Consider the following 17,248-nt stretch of genomic DNA (forward strand, 5'->3'; position numbering starts at 1 on the left):
AAAACCTGCAATGCCTATCTTGAATGAAACAGCTTCATCGTAGAAAGGCCAATTATTAGAATAAGAAACCTGGACGTGATTTAAATCATACTAAATGGGATGAAAACAAACACAAAAAAACCCAAAACAAAACTGATTTGAAGGATTAAAATTTTAAACACTGACCAACAACTTCTGCAGAAACAAGAAAGCACACAAGCAAAAGGTATATGTATAGATTTATATTTACAAATGCGCACACACGTACATAAGAGGGATATCCCAGAACCTGCTTAAATTGGAGTTTTCTTGTTTTGGTCCGTAAGGCCCACCTGTGTCAGAGTGCTGGTGGCTTAACAGTTACCAAGAGCGACATGCATGATATCAGGATAACAGACATGCTTTCCAGACCCAAAGAAGCATGTACTATACAGGTTAAGAAAGTACTCTGTTTAAAATGAGGAGCCAAAAATTGATCTATACAGAGTGCCTGAGATTGTGCACGAGGGAACTGGGGATTATACAAACAGTAATAAATTAACCCCCACCAGGGCCAATGACACATCAGGAGTATTACAATAATATGGGATTTTATAGCCCTGGTGTTGAATTAAGTAACACACCAATTGGCCATGTAGAAGAAAAAAAGCCTCCTTGCATTTTAGATCTCACAATATTTTCCTAAGGTTTTCCATAATTTGGTTTTCTACGATTAATACATTTCATTACACTGAAGTATGGAAGATTTTGGCAATACTATCTTTTTCTTTAAAAAAAAAAAAAAAAAAAAAAAGATCTTTAAAACCTAAACAGTAAAGTTAGTTTTGTATCCTTGTTACACTGCATATCCTGCAAAGTCAACTAATGTTAAATGCATTCATGTTATAGGAATGACTGTTTATGCCAAACATGTGATTGCAAAATATAAACACATTGTAAATATTGCAAGTTTTCAGCTGCAAACTGTGGGCAACATTATAGTGTCTTCGGTGCATGATGCTCCCAGGTGATGTTTCTCCTTGCAACTCTGTAGAAACTGTAAGCTTTATTTTTTTTATATTAACTTTGCCAAATATCCAAGTTCATTTGTTGGATTTTTATGATATTTTTAATCTCTTCTTGGTTTTCGATTTCTGGGAGATTTGTTCAAAATTTCTTCCTCCTGTAAAAAGAAACACAATTCACACATTAACTTTTTACAAATGCTTTGATATTATAAAAGCTTTTTTAGCTTATGGCAGTGCTCGGAAATTCAACTTGCCCATTAGCAACAAGTGAAAATAGAGTCCAAACCCAGAGGAGGGTACTACTCCATCACAAGATATATGCTAATTCAGATTTTTCTTTTCTTTTTTTAAATCTTTATCTACAGTTATCCAGCTCAGACTTGCGGCGCTGCTGGGAATGCTGCAATTTCTAGGGTATCGGAATAGTTTTTATTATCACACTATTGGGTCTAATATGTCTATGTTAACACTAACCTCTACCATTCTGTTGTATTTTTCTAACAAAAATCATAGTTGATTTACCAGTGGGGAGACATGTAGCTTCCTGGCTGATTAAGCCAGACTATTTGTTATCAGCCGCAATGTTGTGTTATACACCAGTGTACACAACCAGTAACCTCTGATGTTCTGTGATATCATTGATTTCTCCTTTCAGTATCATTTACAAATGACTAAATATTGTATTTAATAAGAAAAGAAAGAAAATCGAGCCCCGAGCGCAAGATATTCCCCTCTTGTGACTTTGCCTAGATCCTCTAGGTGTGCAATAGATGTTAACATTTACGTCTAGTAGCACAGGACTTGAAATAAGGATCAAATGTAGTTTTGTATGTTACATAGTTGTGCAGACAAAACAGTAAACCCTTTCTAGACGCAATAAAGGCATGCCATGTTGAACAAATTACAGAATACATTTCACTCACATTAGGTTTGCTGTCTGTCTGTTCCTCTCCACCTGCCGCCTCCTCTTCCTGACTTGCATTTCCCGTATCTTCATCACCAGCTTCCTGCTTCTCTTCCACTATATGAAAGAGACCGCATTATAAATGTAGGCATTGTACAGCTGGAAAGTGATTTGACACAATAAATATGGATCAACCATGAAATATATTTCCTGCTTCCATTGTGTCACAGAAGTGGAATGATTAATACCACATTTTGAAATATGATTTTGTTTGCATATTAAAATAAAAAATAGATTTGTTCCCACTTACCCTGTAAGTTTGGATATATAAACCTTTCTGAGTCAGTAGGATTATAATGAATACACAGCTAAGGCTTATGGGGGACACCACTGTATGTACAGTGTCTGTGTGCACTAAACTACCTAAACTACTTGAAAAGCATATTCTCTGCATTATACATAAACAGTCAGATCTGTGGTTTAACTCCCTCTTACCTGGTTTATCATCTTCAGCTTCTTCCTCCTCCTCCTCCTCCTCCTCTTCTTCCTCTTTATTTTGCTTTTCTTCCTCTTCCTCCTCCTTCACATCAGGCTGTGGAGCATCTGTCTTTTTGTGAGCGGTGTCCACTGGCTGCTTCTGCAATAGGATAGTCAAGAAAAAAAAAAAAAAAAGTATATTTATTTAAATCCAATTTATTTTAATAAAACACTATTGAAGTAAAAAAAAAAAAATACTCATTTATGAAACATTACAAAACACATGCTATTCAGCATGAAATGGGAATTCATTATGTATTCATTCAATACTCACATTTTAAGTGAATTCCAGTAATCCAAGTTAGTTTAACTTGTGTCTGCAGTAATAACATGCACTTTTTCACAGCAAAAATTTTAGAAAATTAAGAAGACCATAATGGGTTATTCCAACAACAATGACCACTTCTGCTTTTTAAGTACCCTTGACTGCACATACTGATATATTGGCAATTGTGTTCTGGGGCAAGTTGTACCCACAGCACACATGACGCAGGCAGCCTGGAACTCTGTTCCGGGCTGACTAATGTCAATTCTGTGAATAATTTAAATTGGTCGTCAGCGCACATTGCAGGCTGGTGACCAACATAACCGAACCTGCTAGGAAGAAACTAATGTTAACTTCCTCCCACCCAGACTGAGGTAAGCTCTCCCAATGTTATCCATTATTTGCAATTGCCTGCCCTCCCTACGTGAATGTGCTCTAAGCCCTTTAAATAAGGGATTGACAGATATTGATTTTTTAAGAGCAGGTACCGATAATATGAACATTCAGGCCAATAGCCGATAAGTGACCGATATTCTGTACATTTACGGTTTTGAAAAAAATAACTATTTCTACACAAATCTACAGTTAACTGAACAGGTTTTAAAAAGAAAAAAAAAAAAATGTATTAAGGTAAATGCACAAAATATACATAGTCAGAATTTACGTTTTCAAGAATGTGTGTGTGTGTGTATGTAGTGGATGCAGTGAGTAAATGTGGGCAGGTATGGGGGGTGGGGGGGGAGAACAGGGGATATTTTCATTTTATTTATTTATTTTTTTAACAGGGGAGCTGAAATGAAGGTAAGTAAGTGTGTTGCTGGACCCCCCAGTACCGCCGCAGACCCCCCCAGGACCCTGATGGTGACCCTGGTCTGCATTATCAGCTGACTAATTGGTCGATCCCTACTTTAAATCCTCCAAAGGTTTCTCTATTAGAAGCCTATGATTGGACCTCCGCTTGGCTCCTGTGATGTCATACAGGGGTGCAACAAGCAGCACAGGTAAGCTTCACCCAGTGCTGGATTGAGGCAAGTAAAACTTTTTTCAAAAATGTTCTTTGAGCATTATTCTATATTCTACAAAAAAGGGTTGGAAAAACCCTTCAATGCCACTGTTATTCTGCAAATGTATGTACACAAAATGAACACCTTTAATTTAAAGGAACACTAGCATTAGGAATGCAAGCCTGTATTCATAATGTTCTAGTGTACAGGCCCTTGTAATATCTAGACCAATTATGGAATAAGGAAAAAAAAATTAAGAAAAAGCCTTAAGCTTTACTCAGGCTTTTCAAGCACCGGAGGGGAATGTAAATTGCCATAATACAGACATTGACTCGAGTATAAATCGAGTTGGGGTTTTTCAGCACAAAAAATGTGCCGAAAAACTCTACTTATACTCGAGTATATACGGTAGGTTATTTGGTAGACTGAAGAAGCATTATGAAGAAAGTGAAATGTGTCTCTGTGATCAGTTTTATTTTATGTTACATTGGAATAAAGTCTATTGGATATTACCTTGAGTCTATCCTTTATCACAGAGGAGATACCTGCGAGCGGACAGTCAGTTTGGACTTACACAGGCACACTGAATATAAATTGAGCCATACTATATAGACTCTACGTCACATGTGTGCTTACATTTACCCCAAAAGTTTTAATTTGTTTAAAGTATATAACTCCTGAATGTGAACAATTTCTCTATTCTGTTGAGATTATGCATATTTAAGATCATTATGCAATATTTTGTTCTACACTAAGGGGAGTGGCCGCCAGAAAGGGGCCAAGAGCCCGTAACGCCCTTACAGCGTTCTATGCCGTCCCGCATTAAGGGGGCTTTAAAGCCGTTGCGGCGGCATAGAACGCCGTAACGGCTTTGAGCCCTGGAGCGCCCGGTATACTTACCTTACCGGCACTCCGCGAGGACTGCCTCACAGCCCAGGCAGCCCTCCCACGGTAAAAGAAGCCCCGGGGGCCCATTTGAAAAAACGGTTAATGGGGGGTACGGTTGTACTCGTGAGACATCGGTGATTACAAATATGTGCATTTTTTTGCAGTAAAACAGTATTATGACATTCACAACTTAAATGTCAGACGGAAATACAAATAATAAAAAATATATATATATATATATATATATATATTTATTTTCTCACATTTTTTTATTTTATTCATAATGAATTAGGTTCCATATATGAATAGTTAATTATAAATTAAAGCCCTGTTTCTCCTGAACAAAATGATATATAATAAGTGTGGGTGCACGTAATGTGACAGCGGTGAATTACGGTTGAACAGACATATAGCGCAAATTCCAGTTTTTGTTTACGTTTTGTTTTGATCAGAACGTGCACTATTGACTCCGTCCTGAAGGGGTTAAAGTGTGTGCTAGTTTATTAGCTCTAATCCATGAGAGTGGTTCCACAACATCCCTAATAAGTTTATTTATTTTATATTGTATGTGCATTTAATCTTTTAAGTTATATCACATTGCAGGAGTTTTCTTGGAGATCAATATATTGTTTTTACAACAATAACTATGTAACCTACTTAAAATATGTTTGAGCCTGATACACCACTGTCGTTAGCCTTCTTACCGGTTTATAGAATTCTTCATAAAGACTAATGTAACCCATTAGCAGTCTAATATTCTGTTATGTTACTATTAGAAGCACTTTGACAATTATTTTGTTGCCTGTGTAAACTAATCACAATTCCATTCAAATGTAATCTTGTCACAGTAATCTTACTTTTCCTGAGCAGCAAAACAGGATGACCAGGAAGACTGGCAGAGCCACAGTCAGGATGTAAACAATCCACAGCCAAGGTCTTTCCTCAGCAGCTGCCATCATTTGTCCGACAACACTAGGCTAGAAAGAGATTTGCAACACAAAATTACCAAGTAGAACCATATGTTCAATATATATTTATGACACCGTAACATTTTGACCCTCACTGCTACAAACTGCAATACAATTTTCAAAGGGTTGGACAAAGGGTTCGGCAAATACAGTTAAAGCATGCGGTTATAAAGTTAATTTGCAGCCATGTTCAGTGACTAAGGTAAAAGTGATCACGCTATGTTCAAATACTTATTTTCTTTAAAAAGACAATATATCTAATGCTATGGTTCTTGTGCACACCTCAAAAGAAGTTAAAAATATATCTACTCACTCTTAAATTATCTCACGCACATTTTCCTAATGGCCAATTTCCTGCGCAACTGTAAAATGACCCACCTCAGCAGCTCCATCAGCAGCCTTCTTCAGGCCCCAGCCATCATTTGCCCAGTCATCTGCAACTGCACGTTCTGAACACACAATGAAATTGTCAAAGAAAATGTCAGAGGTCATTGACCACAGCTCAAGTCCCAAAGCATAAAACGTTGTCATCTTGAATGGCTCTAGATCCTCAAAGAAATCAGGGTTGGGGATCTTGCGTGGTTTCCAAATGCCCTATTAAAACCAATGACAGTTTAGGAGTAATACAAAATGTTTGCAGTATATTTGTTTTCAAACCTCAAACAAAACAGATTATAAAATTATAACATTAAATGTCTTTCATTACTGTAAAATGCTCATAATTGTGAAGGCAAGTAAAACAAATACACATTTGTAGAGTAGATTAGATTCTAAAAATTAAATACTATAATAAACGGGATGGAGAATAAGTGTGTGTATATATATCAGGGGTAGGCAACCTTCGGCACTCCAGAAGTAAGGCCTATTACGTGAGGGCTTCACACTGATACTGGTTAAGAGCGAAAGACCTCAGTCATGCAGAGACACAAGCAGTTTGGGTCTACCCACAGGTTCACGGCCCAACTGACAGGCCGGCAAAAGCCTGCTGATGTGGCAACTCCCGGCCTGATCGGCTTACTGCACAGGTGACCGAAGGGGAGTACGATGCGGCCCGGCTTCCCACCCCGACTCCCCCTCTGGCTCATCACGGTCTTCCGATTGTGGAAGCAGCTCAATGTGAGATGGAAGCTACAGAGCTTGAATACTCACCTCTGCCTGCAATGGTCGTCTGCAAAAGAATTGCCATGCCGACAGGAATGGTGGAATGGAGGGCCCAGATTGCTCACTAATGCCCAAAGCGACTACTCGCAATTACATCCCCAGTGCACATGGAGTGAAGGGACTAAAGCTTACACTAACCAAGGCATAACCTTCAGCTGCAAACATGGCCCCAGGGGTGACTGGCTACTGTTGTGCTTCCTGGGCTGTACATGTGCCAAACACTAGATCCTAAGCCTCTGGGTTAATTGAAGGACCTTGAGAGAGTTGCCCCCACCACTGTGAGCCCTGTGGGGTGGGACTATGCTGGCTGACTGCGAGGTGGAGAGTCTGTCTTCCTCTTTATGTGGCCAGTGTTGGAGAGGCATTCAACTGAACCTGCCAGGGCCTTGGTGGTGAAGGAGACACTGGATCTGCGGACTCTAGGTTGGAGGAGTCAAGTGGACTCCCAGTGCTTCTGAGTGCCCACTGTGCTGCGGGACCTGAGGGGGAAGGCATGTGTAGGCCTGGTGGACCGAGAGTGGATGGAAAACCTGAGGAGCCAATCATTAATATCCCGCAATGCTTATAACAGATTGTCTGAAGTTCCAATGTGGCACATACTTTATAAAGGAGTGTGGTTGTTGTTTTTTTGGTTTTTTTGGCACCGTACAATGCTTGGTCGAATGTGCTAGGAAGATGGTCCATAAGGGTGCCAGGATGTATCCAACTTGGTGCCCGAAAGAGGACCCTCATGTAATAGGCCTTACTTCTGTTTTTCAAGTCCCACTTCGGTGGGGTTTTGACACAGTATATTCGTGTGAATGTGTGTCTTTTTCATTTTATACCTTTTACAAGTTTATTTTTTAGGATTTATAAATGCTTCAGATGGATCTCTTATTGCAAAGTTTTATTTTTAGCTATGTTTAGACTTTTTTCCCCAGCCAGGTTTATGATTTTGTATCATGCTAAAACTACACATGCTTCCACACGATATGCCGCAGAATTATATTATGCACATTTTAACATATAAGGCAGCCTCATTGCAATTATTATTACCATTATTGTTTTTCCATGACCATTTCAACCTCGCTACCTGAATTTACTATTGTAGCTTATTAGATTGGGTTATGCAGGTACGAACTCTCGCTCTTTGCAATGCCTAATTTCTGCTCAGGGTGCTTCAAACTAGCACACCCATGAATTAATTTAGCATGATTTTATACTACCTGTAGCAAGTCACAGATTTTTCTACTCTGCTCCTCTTTTCAACCAAGTATTTAGTTATCTTGCCAGTGAGATACATTATGTGTTTAGGCATAATTGCCTCTTCTGTCTAAATATGATTTTTGTTTTCTTTATATCATAAAGGATATTCTTGATCTCAAAAATAAACAAGGGTAAAATAATTCAGCCAGAAGAAAGAACTAGATCAATGGAGATTAAAACATGGCATATCCTTTCAAATATAAATTTAACTAGTTTCAAATGCAAAATATGTACAAATAAATAAATGCTTTCAGGTGTTGATATAGTAAGACATAGTAACTAAATTATTCCAATTTACAAGATTTCAGTTGTGTAAAATCAAGTAAACACATGGCAATGGCTGATATATTAACTGGAAAAACAAGGGGAAAAATGATCCAATAAAAAAAAAATATATATATATATATATATATATATATATATATATATATATATATATATATATATACATATATATATATATATATATACACACACACACACACACACACACATATATATATATAAATTAATATAACGTCAAAATATACAATAATATAGACTTACCTGATAGTTAGGATTGTCAATCATTGGGGCCTTCCACTTGCCTTTGTAGTTGGCATTATCAATAGTAGGGCGTTGCCAGAGTCCACATCCAGGAGCAGATTCACATTTGGGATTTGCCACCTGAGGTGCCTCCCACTCCCCATCCATATCTTCATCCCTATTGGAAATTAAAAACACAATTACATTCTGTAAGTCAATATAAACAAATAGAATAGCAGCAGTGCAAGGTCTACCAAAACACACACCAGTCCTCTGGCTTCTCAGCGTCAGGGTCACTTATGTATTCAGGCTCATCGTCCAACCAACCTTCTGGTTTCACAGCATTTTCATCTGGGATCTTAGCAGGAGCATCCTCATCCCTAGAATTGTAATGTGTTCAAACAGGAATTAGTAAATTGAAGACAAACGAAGCAACGGAATAAATTTGGTTGGAGGGGTAGGGGTGATGAGAGACTCGAAGTGAACAGACACTATCTTTAATAAAATTAAACTAGAGGAAGTTTGCCAATACCTGGAGACTGGCAACCATTGACCCTATATGTCGTACTAACAGCTATTTAACACTATTTTGTCGATTTGTTGGCATATCTATTGTTCTGGCTGTACATTGTATAAACGGATATAACTGTAAAGGAGATTTAAAAGCTACCATCTCTGCTCTATTCACCCTATTGTGAACTTGTATCCTTAACTCCCTCCCCTCCCCCCCTTTTTAGATCTAAAAACCTTACACAAAAAAAGAATCTTACTGGGAATCGATCACTGGGTAAAGTTTTTCCTTGTCCCTTCTGTCATCACCTCTCCATGATCCATCCAATTGAATGCTTCTCACAGAGAACCACCTTAATGGAACAATCTTAAGCCCAGAGCGCATGCATACGACCTGAGCCAAAGAAGGGATATGTGTGGGGTGGACAATTCATGGGCAGTTTGTAAAAACAAAACGCCAAAACAACCCACAGAAGAATAGCAACTTCTCCTTGCAAGATAATATCTGCTACCAGCGTGGAGTAATGTGCACTGTCCATATTGGTCAGTATTTACCTGGGCAACCAGTTAAACTATTTCACAAACAGATGAAAAAGAGAATATTGTTCAATCATTGGTTTTTCCTAGTGCTTTACCATGAGCTACTTATGGTGACAAAGTACCACAAAAGTTGCTTGGCAGACATATCTCGAGTTTCGCCTACTTGCAGACATTAACTGCGTAATAGCAAAATCATCAAGGACCAGCAAAGGAAGCAGTTAACTGACAGAAATCATTCTTAATAGTGTTACAACTATTACCAACTATTTAAATACGCATACCACACAGCTCAATGGAATGCCGGTTTAAAAAAAACCTGCATGTGCATTGTATGTATGCATACATGTTTTTAAATATATATACATGAAAAAAGCCCCAAAATAGCTTTATTGAGTTTCATGCTGGCTTTACTGAATAAAATAATCAACACATATATTTCTAAACAGTTCTGCATCACTGAGCCACATAAACTGTATGTATGTGGATGAAACTTACACCTGCTGAATATAATTTGCAAACTAAGAAGCTATGGAACAATGTCAGTGTATGTAGAGTTTTTATATTGCCAACTGCTGGTCAGAACTGGTGATGAAGGTTTGCATTCAACTATAAATTTTATTTGAATTTGTTTGGTAGGTGTTTTTATGCACATACCTTTTTTTATGAATGTGGAGCTACGGACTGGTACAGAGCGTCAACTGACCACGGCTTGGCAGCACTCTGCGCTTCCTGAAAGTGAATTTCAGAAGCTGGATGCAAGATGGGGGGGGAATTGGGAGATCTGATGCTGCAGGCACCTTTAGGGTTACATTGTTTAATAACAGTTTAACCCTTTCAGGTAAGAAAGGGCCCCTGCGGCCTCCTGGCACCATTAGAACATTTCAATTAAGCTGTTTTGGTCTCCGGAGTGATCCATTAAATTTGAAAATTAACTTTAAATTCTCACTTTATTAAATAACCTTGAGAATGCAAGTTAAACTTCAATTTCAAGTGAGGGGCATGTGTTTATAGGATTGGTATTCTACTATAAGTAAACACCACTACTTGAAAATCTCTTTTTTACCAAGCCACCTTTTTAAATTAAGTTTTACTTATCCCACTAAACAGACAACAGGTGATATGAGCTTTAAATGCACATGCAGACCTTTGTCTTAATGACATACCAGTCATCTGGTTTAACCGCATCAGGATCAGGAATCTTTGGTCTCTCATCCCAATCTTCAGGTTTTTCATCATCTGGATCCTCAATTTCACTGGGTGGGTTCACAGGGGGATTCATATCATTAAGCAGGTTGCCGCTGTTCACAACATTTTGGTCAACGAGGATCTCAAAACTATTATCAGGGTTAAGGACTGTAGATATAGAGAGATAAAAAAGTATTATATTGTCCTGGCCCAGGCAGTTTAATGTTTGATATAAAAAAATAGAAATTACACATTCAATTAGGTACTGTCTACAGTTACCATTGTTTCAAAAGGAAAGCATCTTTATGTGATTAATTGCACAAGAAGAAATATATAGTTTATGGCACAAAAAAGGAGAATAAAGTCTGTACAATCTAAACTAACAACCAATTCTTGTGTAAAGGGAAAGCCCCCCTCCCCTTGTAATATGCACATAGTAAATTAGAAAAGGCCGACAAACTACAACATAGCAAAGTAACAGTTTCTCTTTGTTAACACTTTTGATTGATAAGGTAGTTTTAAATCTTACAAGGCTACTTCTAATCAACAGTCCTGCCATCCCCCCCCCCCTTTTTATTTTTATTTTTTTACACAACTCTTGATTATGACAGTACATGTTACAGCCTACTCCTAAATTGTACATCTAGCATCCCACAAAGTTTAGTGTTTGAATTTTTTTGAATACAAGCAAAGAATTGGGAAGTAGACCTACATCATTTGAGGTGGGTGTACTGCTACAAAGCGGTCTTTGTTCATTTCAGAATATAATTTTTTTTTTAATAATTCACTGTTTTGTGAAACCCCTCACAGGGTTACTTTCACATTTCTAATCGACTACAAACGAGTTAAATGAGCAACAATACAGTAAAGTGAATAATAAGGAAAAACAGTTTAGAAAATTTTTGACCTCAAAGTTTTGACATATTTTGTTGATTGTTGTCACCCAAGATGGTATTTACATGCTTGACTGTCTATGGGCAACATTTTTAAAACTTATACAAGAGAATAACAGGTTCTGAATAAGACATTACCAAGAGTAAAGAGATGAGTTCTCTTGTCTGTGAAGTAAGATTTCAAATCTGCATCAGGCCGCTTTGCATGTTTCTCTTCAAACTGTCCAGTCTTTAAATTCTTGTGACGAAAGATGAAGTGGAGCTTGTAATCTTCACCACACTTATCAGGACCAAACATGATTGTGTAGGGGGTTTTATCATGAAGCTGGTCCTAAACAGAGAAATAAGTGTTAAATTGATTATCTATTTTTGCTTTCCTTTTGTTAACTATTTTTTCTCTTTTTTAAATAAATGAAGAATGGAGGATGTCAAAATTGTTCACAAACAATCAATAGTGTACAAGAGTAATTGGCAATACCAAATAAAAGATCTTCTACATATAGTTTGGCTGAACTCACAAGTTACAAAAAAAGCAAGACCCCTAACACCACCTGGATACCGGGCCCTCCACCTATTCAATCTCTTCAGATTCTCCTTTGCTCTTAAACTTGCACAACAACTTAACAGGAACACTGAATTCCAGACCCAAAACATCCACACAGGAGACATTTGAAAACACTTTAGTTTCTTTTGACATAATTTATTTTTGTCTGCAACAATAACCTCTTAACTATAACAGACTTAATTTATAGTCTTTTTACAACATAATAAAGAGGACATCGATTAGGTCCTGAAAGAACCTTGACTCAAAAAACTAGACCAGTCATCATCTGCCTGTTAAAATTCTGTAACAAAGAAACCATACTCCAAGCATGCAGACACAAAATCCTTATTTTTAACCCCTAAGGACCAAACTTCTGGAATAAAAGGGAATCATGACATGTCACACGTCATGTGTCCTTAAGGGGTTAAAGATTACTTGATGCAAGTAGCAGCCAAATCGCAAAAATGTTTCTCCAATATGTAAAACACCAGTTGATAAGAAAATCAATTTCCTTCAAAAACTCAAATTTACGCACAGCAATCAATCCTACCTACTCCCCTACTGAATCAGGAATTGATCGCTATCTGATGTATGAACCCTAAAACTCACTCTCTTGGGTCATATCGCTCATGTGAGAATGTCCCATCCACAGGGGATCCAAATGCAGTGTTTTTATGCTCTCCACGAATACGCTCTTTATTGCTAGACACCACGGTCGATTAGCTTACCACGGTCCCTTTCCTCTCCCCATAGGCTGGAACATGGGGAGCAAGAACATTCGTATTATCAAAACCCATTTTTAAACTCACCCTATTCACCCAAGTTGATGCCTCACCCTTCAACACCAGCCCCATAACAAAGGCTTAAAGGTACTGTCTTGGAATATAAACGGTCTTGGAATATAAACCTCAAATCAAATTCAGGCTTGCATTATCACAAGTCTGTAAGCACAACTCCCCAGTAGCATTACCCTACTTTTCTCTCTACCCTTAAGGCGAGATGGATAAACGTTTGTATTTCAGACCTTTATTGCTAAAGCTCAAGCGGTGTTGCAATATCACTCAACAAATCAACTCAACTGTCCCACTCATAAGCTTGGAAGACTGGGATCACTTCATAGATCAGGGGTGACCAGATGCTGTAGAACAATTCCCACAATGCGTTGCATGCCTTTAGTCACAAAGCATCATGGAAGCTGTACTTTTTAAAATATCTGGGGGATCTACCTTTTAAGCATCCCTGTCATAGATTATTTACTTACACAATCAACCATGTCATTCTACTCACAAATTAGACCTAAATTGGATTACACAACAACACAATCCAATCTAACAAGGTTGACCACACATTTTCCAACACTGACACATGACCTCATAACCATCAACAACCTGCTTAAAATACTTCCATCAGCTACCCATCAATAAATACACTTAAAAATTGCACACCATGCGTATTACTCGCCTCAACCCCCCACCCCCCTAAAAATCAGGGACTCGCCTAACTATTTAAAATGTGGGACAGCTGTAGCAGACCTCTTCCAATACATTTGAGTGTGTGAATTGAGGAATGCTGGAAACAAGTAGAAATTTATAAAACAACTGCTAGGTAGATCCTTTCTATTTTCCCCCATTATTGGCAATACTGGGGGTGACAACAGAACACTAACCATGCAACAAAATTAACCCATATGATCTCAGCAACTGCACGTAAAAGTAGATTGCATCGTTGGATATGCTCCCCCTCATTACTACACACGAAAATCTCTTTATTTCATATGAATTGGGTGGAAATCTTTTTAAATAAAAGTACTCTAACAAAAATAATTTTTCCTTACCTGGCAACGTTACATTAATACATTAGATAGGGTTACTCAATCCAAAATTGAATCCACTTTGACTATACAAACTGGCATTTGACCACAGTTGTAGCAGGCCAACCCACCATAACCCAATAACATCAACTTCCAAAATACTTCAAGCTAGTTGCCACTGAATTATATAGATATTGAGTTAACTTTGTGCACAACTGCCCAAATTAATTTTAAGGAGAGCATATTTAGTTTAGTTTAAGTTTTAATGTTAACATTTTGTTTTATACAGGTCTATTAAACAAAATGTCATGTAAGATACTCAAGTACTCAATCTTAATGGTCATTCACAAAGCAGTTCAGTATATTCCATGAGTCAGGTTGAAGGTCACATGGACTGAGGGAGGAGGAGAATAACGTTAACTTATTAAACGTTTATTCAAGTGGTATTGTTACTTCCACCATCCTCAAAAAAGGAGTATTTCATAAACAGATTCTTTCTGAAATACTCAGACTGACTGTCGGAATTTCAATGAAATACCAGCACATTATAGATAAACAGACAAAGTGGGGACACACAAGAGTATTAAGTAAGGGGACGGATGGTGCGATCCAGTTTTGATTAACCTAAGCATTAAAATAAAATACATATGTAGCAGACTAAGCTTTTACTCAATGCTATATCACCAGGAGCCAACGCAAGCTGTTGCAGAACAATAATGCTTGTTTAACTACATGATGTTTGTCAAGATTTATAGTACCTCTGGTTCCACTGAAGCTTGAGAACTGGCTGTTGATTAAACCAGATATGTCGGTTATTTGACTAATCAATGCCATACAGCATATCATTATGGGGCACCAAAGTGTTAACCACTTTACCACAGACTTAAAATAAAAACACCTAGGTGTACACATTCCACACCTTCAACACTGATGCAGAAATTGCATAGGAAACTCAAACCATGATTATTTCTGGGTTATGTTTTAGATGACACAGAAGCAAGAGCTCTTTTCATACACATCCTGTATTTATTCAGCTATGGTCATTTGTTGGAAGGTGGTCACAAGATAGGCTGTTCTATATCTATCTCTATATCAATTGCCATATTGTTGGTAACAAAAGTATACATGATGTGAGGTTCAATTGCATTAACAAGGCTCAGGTTATCATTGCCAACTTCTCGTGTAAGGTGATGCCCATGTTAAAGGGACACTCCAGGCACCCAGACCACTTCTGCCCATTGGAGTGGTCTGGGAGCCAACTCCCACTACTCCTAACCCTGCAAGTGTAATTATTACAGTTTTTTTATAAACTGCAATAATTACCTTGCAGGGTTAACTCCACCTTTAGTGGCTGGATCTGGATCACTCCTACAGAAAACAACTTAAAGGTCTTTGAAAATTGTTTTACAGATGGATTATCGCCAAACAATAGTAGGGCTTGCTTACCAGGTTATGTTCAGGGACCTTGGAGAGTAGCTTAACATACGCTCCACCACACTCAATTCCACTCTGGAAATTCACTTCATACCTTTAAAAGACCAACAAACAACTTTTAAAACACAAGGAACTTTTCAAAATAGAATAATCCTTTATATTTAAATAAACTCTTTATCTTAAAACAAACATTTTTAAAGAAGCATTTGGAAATTACAAAAAAAAAAAAAACAATTCAGAATATCGGCCGATAAAATTGGCAAAACCAATAATCAGTCGATCCCTACTTATTAATTGTGTGGTGAAAGTCGTACATACCTACTTTAAACCTATAGAATGCTTGATAAAAACAGTTTACCCAAATATTTTCTTAAATAAGTTATACAATAAACTAAATTAAATACAAAGCATATTTAAAAAGCAATTACAGGGGGGCGGGGCCGGGCCGCCGAGCAGAGCAGTCGCAGGGAAGACCAGCTCCAAACAACAACCCTGTAAGCCTGCCAAACTAGAATTTGCACACCTAACTTACCCATCACTGCGACCCTCGATGGAAGAAGGCTTCCGGAACCGGGGAGAGGCTTGCTCCCCGAGTTTTAGTCCCCCGGAGGGGAGATCTCAGCTACAACTGGCGGGAACTCTCTTGGCAGTGAGTGGAGTGGACAGCCGCCGCTCCGCTATCCCGCTTTCCGATGCCTGAACGACACGCTACACCAGTGCGGACCCGGCCTCGGTCCCCCAAAACAATGTGGAGCTCACAACACTGAATGCAAACCTTCCAAAACTTAATTAGCGCAACACTGACAACTGTAGTGGTTATAGTGCCAGAAGTGCACTTGCACCCTCTAGGGGTAAGACCTGATAGGCATTAATTGGCCACAAAGATTAACTATCGGCCGACATTTGATAATTAAGCTAAAATTGATTTTGGCTCAACACATGAGTTAAGCCATGCAGTGCACTCTCAGTGCTTTTCGTTGGCTGGGAGCATCTGCACAGGTGGGCTTAGCTCATTGTAGCGAACTTCTGGTAAGAGGAGGTGTGGCTCAGCACCTGACAGACTCCAGGTATGTTGTAAAACGGTTTTCAAAAGGTTTCACTACATAACATGGGAGTGCACTAGGACACCATAACCACTACAGTAGTGGTTACGGTGCTCAGAGTGTTCCTTTTCATAAAGATCGTTTCAATATTATAAAGAAGCAAACCCATTTCTGATCATACCATACCCACTGGGAGAAATAGGACTAATTTTAAGTATTGTAAAACTATTAATACGTACATATAGGTGGCTTTACTAGCATTCCCTTTTCTCAAAACCTTTTATATGTACCATTTTTTGAAAACCTCAGTCAAGCGATGCATAAAATAAAAACACAACACATCACAAAACACAATCAAGAAGACAACAGGTACTTTATGGACATTAAACAAAACTTGGCTGAGGGATTCTACTAGCAGACTATACTTACTGGACAATTAAAGATTTCTTATCAAAGACAAAAGGCTTCTTCAATTTGACACCGATTGCATGATGCTTTGCACGTGACATCAGCACAAGCCCTTTGTCCCCTGGCAACTTAGATTCTTTCATCTCATTTACTTCCCATTTACCTGTAACATAAAACAATGATTGGTCTGTTCTATTATCTGTTCAAAAAGTAACCCAGCACTCATGTCAAGCACCGACCAACAGTTTTGATTTCAATACCACACCCTGTAATCTTCAAAATACTGCACTGTATGCTTTGCATGTAGTTGGACTGGTTTCTAGATTACTGAAGACCAAATATGAACACCGAAATCTCCATTTTAATTATTTCACCATTTACAGGTTTTAAAAGAGAAA

At 38.1% G+C, this 17,248-nt stretch overlaps 1 protein-coding gene across 2 annotated transcripts in view; it reads right to left on the bottom strand.

Moving 5' to 3' along the window:
- Window positions 1-206: 206 nt before the first annotated feature.
- The window catches only part of CANX (calnexin), a 33,003-nt gene continuing 15,961 nt past the window's right edge, over window positions 207-17,248 (bottom strand). Inside the window, exons 5-15 of one of the 2 annotated variants that reach the window (XM_063447914.1) lie at window positions 16,872-17,013; window positions 15,412-15,493; window positions 11,750-11,942; window positions 10,697-10,886; window positions 8,750-8,863; window positions 8,505-8,661; window positions 5,931-6,146; window positions 5,442-5,561; window positions 2,386-2,527; window positions 1,910-2,007; window positions 207-1,141 (exon numbers count right to left, since the gene is read on the bottom strand). In XM_063447914.1, coding sequence (XP_063303984.1) covers window positions 1,088-1,141; window positions 1,910-2,007; window positions 2,386-2,527; window positions 5,442-5,561; window positions 5,931-6,146; window positions 8,505-8,661; window positions 8,750-8,863; window positions 10,697-10,886; window positions 11,750-11,942; window positions 15,412-15,493; window positions 16,872-17,013 — 1,508 coding nt within the window. In that variant the 3' untranslated portion in view covers window positions 207-1,087. Of the gene's footprint in view, window positions 1,142-1,909; window positions 2,008-2,385; window positions 2,528-5,430; window positions 5,562-5,930; window positions 6,147-8,504; window positions 8,662-8,749; window positions 8,864-10,696; window positions 10,887-11,749; window positions 11,943-15,411; window positions 15,494-16,871; window positions 17,014-17,248 lie in introns of those variants that run through there. The other variant, XM_063447913.1, reaches the window with a different exon arrangement.

The sequence above is a fragment of the Pelobates fuscus genome, chromosome 3 (assembly GCF_036172605.1).
Source record: "Pelobates fuscus isolate aPelFus1 chromosome 3, aPelFus1.pri, whole genome shotgun sequence".
Classification (NCBI taxonomy): domain Eukaryota; kingdom Metazoa; phylum Chordata; class Amphibia; order Anura; family Pelobatidae; genus Pelobates; species Pelobates fuscus.